At 34.2% G+C, this 9588-nt stretch overlaps 1 protein-coding gene across 8 annotated transcripts; it reads left to right on the top strand.

The window, feature by feature from the left end:
* The first annotated feature begins 336 nt into the window (after positions 1-336).
* LOC111910636 (alpha-glucan water dikinase 1, chloroplastic) lies at positions 337-9574 on the top strand. Of its 8 annotated transcripts, none has more exons than XM_023906463.3 (32): positions 337-465; positions 735-1050; positions 1487-1528; positions 1671-1771; positions 1870-1948; positions 2039-2130; positions 2223-2376; positions 2468-2815; positions 2914-3021; positions 3131-3229; positions 3335-3472; positions 3583-3671; positions 3787-3921; positions 4437-4599; positions 4680-4955; positions 5026-5088; positions 5175-5237; positions 5316-5375; positions 5459-5611; positions 5688-5771; positions 5883-6059; positions 6153-6259; positions 6359-6572; positions 6643-6746; positions 7078-7210; positions 7733-7858; positions 7937-8047; positions 8160-8258; positions 8334-8507; positions 8647-8739; positions 8797-8912; positions 9205-9574. In XM_023906463.3, exons 2-32 carry the CDS (start codon positions 769-771, stop codon positions 9407-9409), a joined length of 4188 nt encoding a protein of 1395 aa, XP_023762231.2. In that variant the 5' UTR covers positions 337-465; positions 735-768; the 3' UTR covers positions 9410-9574. The 8 variants fall into 8 exon arrangements, with proteins under 8 accessions (XP_023762231.2, XP_023762230.2, XP_023762228.2 ...); XM_023906462.3 differs by having other exon boundaries at positions 1484-1528; XM_023906460.3 differs by having other exon boundaries at positions 1484-1528; positions 3332-3472.
* Positions 9575-9588: the final 14 nt, after the last annotated feature.

The following is a 9588-nucleotide window of genomic DNA, read 5'->3' as shown; positions in this document are numbered from 1 at the left end:
CTTCAAATGAGGTTGTTTTCAAGTTATTCATAAGCAAAATCAATATAAATTTACATCTTAGTTCTAATAACTATTTTGAATTTCTTTGACATTATACTTACCTTACTTATTAGTAATCTTCGGGGATTGAAGCACATCTAGTTGTCATATCTTTTATTATTTTACCTGATTGTGCTTGGCTAGTTAAAAATTATACTCACTCAAGCATGATGAATTTCATGGCCATGACCATTACTCATAGTAGGGACTTCTTTTGTTACTTATTAAAACAAGAGGGTAGGATTTGTTAACTGCATAAACACTGGAGTATCAGCGTTAAATTTTGAAAAAAATTGATACACCTTCTCCATTCCAACTTTTTCAAATCCCGAAGCTCCTTCCAACCACACTCAACCAATCCTACTCCTCTCCACTCTCTGGAGATATTCACATGCGCATTGCATATCTCTAGAATCCTGATCAAAGGTAAGATTTCATCCCTTTTATCAATCCTAACCGCAATTCCTCGCTTCATTTGATAATCTCAAAGAAAGTTCATCAAAATTCAAATACAATCTTGTTTTCACGATTTCACGTTAATTACGGCTATCTCTATGATTCGTTACTGTATAAGTTTGCGTGAATTCATAGTGTGTGCGTAATTCTGTGCGAACTATATGTCTATCACCGCTGTATATGTATAGACAGATAATTGTGGTAGCACTGATTCTTGTTATGTAACGATAAATTGTTAGAAGGTGATACTGAATTAGTTGAAGGAAAAGGGATATGAGCAGTTCGGTAGGGCATGGTTTGCTTCGGCCAACTGTTTTGGAGCATCAAATCAAAACAAATTCTAATGGCATTGGTGGAAATACCGTACTTCAAGCTCAAGCGAATTCTCAGATACGGAGGTTTTCTTCTTCCTTGTCCTCATCGTCATCTTCGCCCTCTTTATTATCTAGCGATTTCCGTGGTCAGAGAGTGACTGTGCGGAAATTGACGTTACCCATAAATCGTGTAATTTCTGATCTTCCTCAAGCTGTTTTAGCCACCGATCCAGCTTCTCAGGTAATACCATATAACTAAAGTATTTGTTTTCATAGTGTAAGAATTTACGCTTCCTTAGTTAGACAGCTTGAGAATTCTGCTAGTACCGACACACGGACATTTTATAGGTACTGACAGTGGAATTTTAGCGCAATTTTTGAAAATCATGTAGTAAATTAATGCATGGTTATCTGTCATTTAAAGTAACTGAAACCAGAAATTGAATTCGTGTCTTCTGGTTTATGTATATACTTAAAGTAGATTCTTGGACATATATATGAAGACATTTTTATCTAGTTGTAGGTTGAGTTTACTGCTGTAACCGGAAAAGGTTCCTTGAAATTTACAACTTAAACTCTACACAGAAGTACTATTTTCTAGAAATAATTAGCCAAAGACATAAAAATACTCATTTGAGATGCACTGGTTTGATGGAATCTTATTTTTCTTGTAGCAGCTGGGAGGGAAGTTCATACTGGAAGGAAATATTGAGATGCAGGTATCAACCGATTAGGATATGAAACTTATCTGTGGCTCCCTAAATGCTTGAAAAATGTACTTGTTGGATTCTCATGAAGTCTTTAGATAGAGTTTGCCTAGAACTCCATATACTAAAAAAACATTACTTCTTAATTTTACAGGTCAACGTTAAAGTTTCTTCTGTTGCACTAGTAGAGATTCAGATTACTAATAGCACCGATCATCTATATCTACATTGGGGTGGCATGCAGAATAGAAAAGAGTAAGTTGTTTATAGTAAATTTAGTATTGGATTTTATTTTCATTAGAATTTGTCTATGCCTTTTCCCTAATGTTCTTGAGGTTTTGGTGGTTTTCAAGGGAGTGGGTACTTCCCAGTCGTCATCCTGAAGGGACTAAAGTGTATAACAACGAGGCTCTTAGAACCCCCTTTGTGAAAGTAGGCTACCTTTAAATTTGAATTGCATGTTCAGTGATCTCTTATTTTGGTTCATATGAATAGTAATATCTGTTCGTTATTTTCCTCTAGTCTGGTTCTGATTCCTTTCTGAAAGTAGAGATTGATGATCCTGCAATTGAAGCTATACAGTTTTTAATAGTAGATGAAAGACATAATAGATGGTAAGCATAAGTTATCATCTTTCCAAAGTTTGTTGGTGTTTAAGTTCATATTTGACTATAACATCATTCTTCCCCCCCACACCCTCATGTAGGTACAAAGATAATGGTCAAAATTTTTATGTAAAGTTGCCTTTAAGAGAGAAGGCAGTTTCTGATGTTAAAATTCCTGAAGACCTTGTACAAATTCAAGCATATCTGAGATGGGAGAGAAATGGGAAACAAACCTATACCCCTGAACAAGAAAAGGCTAGTTATTGATAACTTCTTACAGATTTTCTAATATCTATATGCATATCTACTTTTTTTTTTTTTAACTGACATGATGCTATTGTAACAGAAAGAATTTGAAGAAGCAAGAAAAGAGTTGCAGAAGGAACTAGAAAAGGGTAGTTCTGTTGATGACATAAGGAACAAAACTACCAAAGGAGACGTGCAAAAAAAGGTTCAAAAGCAGCAGGAGAAAAAAATTTACTTCACTCCTGAAAGAATTAACCGTAAAAAGAGGGATATAACACAACTTCTCAAGAAACCAACTCCAGTAACTCTGAAGTCTATGGAGGAAAAAAACACCATAAAACCAAAAACTTTATCAGCACTACAGCTTTTCTCTAAAGACATAGAAGAACAAAATGACACTGATGTCCTGTACAAAAAGACATATAGACTTTATGATAAAGAGCTTTTGGTAAGTTTTTCTTGTTTCTTTGGTACTTTTTTACTTTTCACCATGCAGGAAAGCTAGCTATTGCATTTCATGTTCTAAAGACTTTTTTACTTTTTAAGGTACTTGTAACAAAAGCTGAAGGTAAGACTAGAGTTCATTTGGCAACAGACATGGAGGGGCCTCTCATTCTTCACTGGGCATTGTCAGAGAGAACTGGGGAGTGGCTGGCAAGTTTTTAATATTCTTTATGATTAGTTTGGATACAAGTTTAGATAAATTGTGATACACTTAACTATTTAAGCAACTAATAGATTATTATTATATACAATATTGCAGAAACCACCTGTGAGTTTGTTACCAGAAGGTTCCATTTCTTTAGAAAAGGCTGCTGAAACACAATTTTCTACAATCTGTGTTGATGATCCCAGTAACAAGGTTTGCCAAGAAGAATTTTTTTTTGATTTTATTTTAGATAGCTTTGGGTTAAAAATTATAATAAATGTTCTAATTATTATTATAATATTAATTACTATCTAGCAGATACAGACGTTTGGATTAGAAATTGAAGAAGGTACTTTTGTGGGGATGCCATTTGTTCTTCGTCATTGTGAAAATTGGGTAAAGAATAATGATTCAGACTTTTATGTTGACTTCACTGGGCCCAAGAGAGCAATAAAGGTTACTCTTTAGCTTATCTTAAAATCAAGAATCATGACATTTATTATTTGTTTCCCAATTTTCATTAATTTTAACTTTTTTTTTTTTTTTTTTTTTTTTTTTTCATGAAGGATGCTGGTGATGGGAAGGGTACAGCCAAGGACTTGTTGGACAAAATAGCATCACTGGAAAGTGAGGCAGAAAAGTCTTTTATGCACAGGTTTACACTTGAAATCTCTCATATTTACTTACATGTACATGAGGAAATTTTGCTAAAAATCATCATGTGTTCTTCTTCTTCTTCTTCTTCTTCTTCTTCTTCCTGCTCCTCTCAGATTCAATATTGCAGCAGGTCTGATGGAAGAAGCCAAGGAGGCTGATGAGTTAGGCCTTGCAGGCATTCTTGTTTGGATGCGGTTTATGGCCACAAGACAACTTATTTGGAATAAAAACTACTGCGTAAAGCCACGGTAAAAATAAGCTTCTTACAGTGCTTAGGGGCTCTCTCTTTTTTTTTTTTTTTTTACTCATCAAGTCAGGTATGGGTAAAGTGGCTGAAAGGGTAACGGTGTCTGTCTGGATTAATTGGTGTATACATAAGGTCTGTTTCTTTCCTAGGCGTCCGAATGAGACTAAATGACCATTTTACCCTTGGATTCCAACAATTTTTACAATATTTATCAGTTTTACAACATTCATGGATTTAACATGAGAGGAGTTGGGAAGAAAAAAGGACAAATAAGGTAAAAGTTTGGTTAAGTCAGGTTTTTTTGGCTTAACTGATTAAGTCATTCTGTCTAGATTAAGTAAAAAAAAATAGTCATGTATAGCTTTCCAGGTTAACTGCTTAAAAGATTAAGCCCAAATAAGTAAAAAAGAAACAACGACTTCTTACTCATCCTCGTTTCTCTTGTGGGCTACAATTTTGGTGAAATTCCAAAATTATCCCTTATCCTCATAATTTTAATGCTTATGTTTGTTTCAGTGAGATAAGCCAAGCTCAGGATCGGCTTGTTGACAAGCTTCAAAATGTTTATAAAAGTTATCCACAATATAGTGAACTTGTTCGTATGATCATGTCAACTGTTGGACGTGGAGGTGAAGGGGATGTTGGTCAACGTATTCGTGATGAAATTCTGGTTGTCCAGGTATACATAAAGTTTTTAAAAATCATTCTCATTAATTTTCCATAAATCTAATATTCTTTTTTATTTTGGCCTGAATATAGAAAAAGAATAACTGCAAGGGAGGAATGATGGAGGAATGGCATCAAAAGTTGCATAACAACACAAGCCCTGATGACGTAATCATCTGTCAGGCGCTAATTGATTATATCAAAAGTGACATGGACATTAGTGTATACTGGAACACATTGAATTCAAATGGAATAACAAAAGAACGACTTTTAAGTTATGATAGGGCCATTCGCAATGAACCAAAGTTCACAAGCGACCAAAAGGAGGGCCTTTTGCGTGATCTTGGAAACTACATGAGAACCTTAAAGGTTAAACTTGTAATTTTATTTTTTGTTATATCTTTTACAAGACTCTAATCCCATTTTCATTTTCATGCAGGCAGTTCATTCTGGTGCTGATCTTGAGTCTGCAATTTCAAACTGCATGGGCTATAGATCTGAGGTAGTGTCTGAATTTGAATTCATATCTTTATCTTTTGTTTTATTGACAAAATGCTTCACTTAAAAACATTTATTTATTATTCTCAGGGAAAAGGCTTCATGGTTGGCGTGAAAATAAATCCGATTTCTGGCTTGCCATCTGGTTTTCCGGTAATTTTTAATATTTTCTTCAACTCCAAAAAAGCTTCTGTTCATTGTTCAAGTTCAACTCACAAAAGGGCAAAACAGGAATTACTTCAATTTGTCCTGGAGCATGTCGAAGATAAGAACGTGGAACCCCTTCTTGAGGTACTTCAATTTTTTTTCTTATTGCGTCTTTAGTTTGAGTTTATGACAAACAATATAAATAATTTTATTTTTATTTTATTTAGGGACTGCTAGAAGCACGTGCAGAACTTAAGCCACTACTTTCTACATCAAATGATCGTCTCAAGGATCTTCTTTTTATGGACATTGCCCTTGATTCTACTGTAAGAACAGCCATTGAAAGAAGCTATGAAGAGTTAAAGAACGCCAAACCAGAGGTAGTATTTATTTAATTAACTAAAAGTTCATTACTATTTGAATATTTTTTGCCTTACAATTTTCATTACTTCACAGAAAATTATGTATCTTGTCACTCTTCTTCTTGAGAACCTCATACTTTCATCAGACAACAACGAAGATCTTATCTATTGCTGGAAGGTAATGTCTGATTATGCTCATATAATCTTATTGTTTAAATGAAAGTAGGATGCTAAAAAAAATCTTTTTTTATTTTTATTATTTTTATTTTAATAAATATTTGTTTTGAAGGGATGGGATCGAGCACTAACCATGTTGAAAAGTGGAGAGAATGATTGGGCATTATTTGCAAAATCAGTCCTTGATAGAACCCGACTTGCACTTGCTAGCAAAGGAGAGTTATACCATCAACTTTTTCAACCTTCTGCTGAGTACCTGGGAGCACTCCTTGGATTAGACCAATGGGCTGTATGAAACTTATCAATATCATGTTTTGCACAATGTTTTCAGATTTCAATTACTTTTTTTTTTCATTAATTCTTAAAATCATTCCATTTCCAGGTCAGCATTTTCACCGAAGAAATGATCCGCTCAGGATCAGCTGCTTCTTTATCATCACTCGTGAATCGACTCGACCCTATTCTCCGTAGTGTCGCTAATTTAGGGAGGTTAGTCTTAGTTTACTCTTGTTAGTTATTAACTTATTATACAACTTCACAATATTTTTATTTTAATTTTTTAAATACTCAATTTCATTATGTGTACAGCTGGCAGGTTATCAGCCCCGTTGAAGCAGTTGGATACATTGTAGTGGTAGATGAATTACTTTCTGTTCAAAACAAAACTTATGAAAAGCCAACTATTTTAGTTGCAAAAACCGTAAGTGGAGAAGAGGAAATACCAGATGGGACAGTTGCTGTACTCACACCCGACATGCCAGATGTCCTGTCTCATGTTTCTGTTCGAGCAAGAAACAGTAAAGTACGTGTCTATTTCATTCACTCAAACCAGCATAACAGATTTTGAAAAATGACCATATTATCCTTGGCAGGTTTGCTTTGCAACATGTTTTGACACTGATATTTTAAATGATCTTCGTGCACAAGAAGGGAAATTATTGAGCCTAAAACCTACATCAGCAGATATTACTTACAGGTCGTTCGTTATAATAAAAAGAGTAAATTACAAATTCGGTTCATGTGCTTTACAAAAATTGCAAACACAGTCCAAAAGTTTGCATTTTGTTGCAATAAAAATGACTTCATACTTTGGACTGAACTTGCGATTTTGAGTAAAGTACAAGGATCATATATTATTCGCAATGAAATGCAAATGTAAGGACTGGCATTGAGACAGTTTTAAAATTTGGACTGAACTTGTGATTTTGAGTAAAGCACAGGGACCAAATTTCTAGTTTACTCCACTATGTGTTATCAAGTTTTGTAACATGAAGAACTCACTGTCTTGTGTATATATATGATTGTAGTGAGGTGAAAGAGGAGGATGTGACACGATCAAGCAACTTGGAAGAAGTGGATCCATCACCAACTATAAAGTTAGTTAAAAAGCAGTTCAATGGTAGTTATGCCATATCATCAGACGAATTCACCAGTGAGATGGTCAGGCTTAAATAAATACTTATCTATTCATTTACTTAAAAACCATTACATTATCATCCTGTTACATAAAAAGCCATTATGAATATAATTTTTTTTTTCCCATATAGGTCGTTATTATTATTACTTTTCATTAAGCCATTATTGACCTACAAAAACCAGTTACCGGATTTGATTTGCTTACATGGACAATGTTTAATGAGGTGGCATTTAATGTGGCAATAGAAATGAATGTTCACATCAGATGCCAACTCATTAAAAGTGTTCATGTAAGCAAATCAAACCTAGTAACTGGTTTTTGTAGGTCAATAATGGCTGATATGGGAAAAAAAAGGTTCAATATCAATGGCTTATATGAAAAAAAAAAAATTATAATGACTTTCTAGGTAAAAAACTGATAATGTAATGGCTCAAGGAGGTACTTTTGCCAAACCAAAATATAAGAAGTTTGATTTTTTTTATTTTTTATTTTTTTATTTTTTTATTTTTTATTTTTAAAACTCATTATTTTACAATATTTATAAGGTTGGAGCCAAATCACGTAATATTGCATACCTCAAAGGGAAAGTCCCATCTTGGGTTGGTATTCCTACCTCGGTCGCACTACCTTTTGGAGTTTTTGAGAAAGTTCTTTCTGATGATTTAAATCGGGTAATCCATATACATTAACTTATATATTATACATAAATTTAGCAAACTACTTTTTGTAACATGATAATAATTAAGCAGGGAGTCTCAGAAAAACTACAAATATTAAACAAACAATTAGGAGCAGGAGAATCTGATGTCCTTGGGGAGATACGCAAAACTGTTTTGGAACTTGCTGCACCACCCCAGCTGGTAATATTTTCTTATTCTTAATTTAAAAAAAAAAAAAAAAAAAAAAAAAAAAAAAAGTAGTGGCAGTGGTATTAAGTTATAAAAAAAATGATGATGGCAAGCATTGGTTCAGGTACAAGAACTGAAAGATAAAATGAAAAGCTCTGAAATGCCATGGCCTGGTGATGAAGGTGAAAAGAGATGGGAACAAGCATGGATGGCTATAAAGAAGGTTGGAAAAACTTACCTCACTTCAAAAAAAAAACCGTTTTTTCTACTTGTTGACTTTTTTATACAATTTTTTCAGGTTTGGGGTTCAAAATGGAATGAGAGAGCTTACTTCAGTACAAAAAAAGTCAAACTAGATCATGACTTCCTTTGCATGGCTGTCCTAGTTCAAGAAATAATAAACGCTGATTATGCGTTTGTCATTCATACCACAAATCCATCCTCTGGAGATTCTTCAGAGATATACGCTGAGGTTTTCTTCTCTTACTCCTGTCTAAGAATATACGTGGAGAACTTCAAAACCGGGAAAAAAACATACACCTTTAGAAATAACAATTCACTATATGATAAATTGTTACAATCACATAGACTAATCTTTCAAGCTAACCCAGGTTGTAAAGGGACTTGGAGAGACTTTGGTAGGAGCTTACCCAGGTCGTGCTTTGAGTTTCATTTCCAAGAAAGACAATCTCGATTCCCCCAAGGTAACCATACAAAGCTATGTTTCAATAATTTTTTATATTTCTCACCAAAATTTTCAGGTACTTGGTTACCCTAGCAAACCCATTGGCCTTTTCATAAGGAGATCCATTATCTTTCGATCCGACTCCAATGGTGAAGATCTAGAAGGCTATGCTGGAGCAGGACTTTATGATAGGTAAATCTATAACACAATTCTTCATCTCTAATACCATTTGTAACATCCCAGACTCACACATACACCAACATATATAACCGCTTTCGACAACATCACGAGTCCCTCATCGTGGCACTGCTATCATACAAACATGTTTAACTGTAGAGTTCTCATGGGATCTGTTGCCCTCATGCCTTTCAAACGTGTCTTGAAGGGAATGTTATCCACACCCTTATGTTCCCTTAGAGTTTGAAATATAACTTAATTGCTCATAGTCTAGTATCTAGACTAATTTGCAACCTTTTTTTTTTAGTGTGCCAATGGATGAAGAAGACAAGGTTATTCTTGATTATTCGTGTGACCCGTTGATTGTTGATGTTGACTTCCGGAAGTCAATACTCTCAAGTATTGCTCGTGCGGGAGATGCCATTGAAAAGTTATATGGAAGTCCTCAAGACATTGAAGGTGTAGTGCGCGATGGAAAAATATATGTTGTCCAAACAAGACCACAAATGTGAATCATGTGATCCTTGTGTATAGCACTATAGCATACAAGTAAAGAGAATTTTATATATTCATACCACTTAAAACTGATTAAATTATAAGCATGGAATGTTTTGGAATGCGATTAAATTTTTTGTAACAAGAATTTGATATAATAATAGTCGTTTGCTTAAGTATAACGGCATTAAGAAAT

This window comes from Lactuca sativa, chromosome 4 (assembly GCF_002870075.4).
Source record: "Lactuca sativa cultivar Salinas chromosome 4, Lsat_Salinas_v11, whole genome shotgun sequence".
NCBI classification, from domain to species: Eukaryota; Viridiplantae; Streptophyta; class Magnoliopsida; order Asterales; family Asteraceae; genus Lactuca; species Lactuca sativa.
The sequence above is the reverse complement of the archived record's forward strand: the minus strand, read 5'-3'. Positions and strand labels throughout refer to the sequence as shown.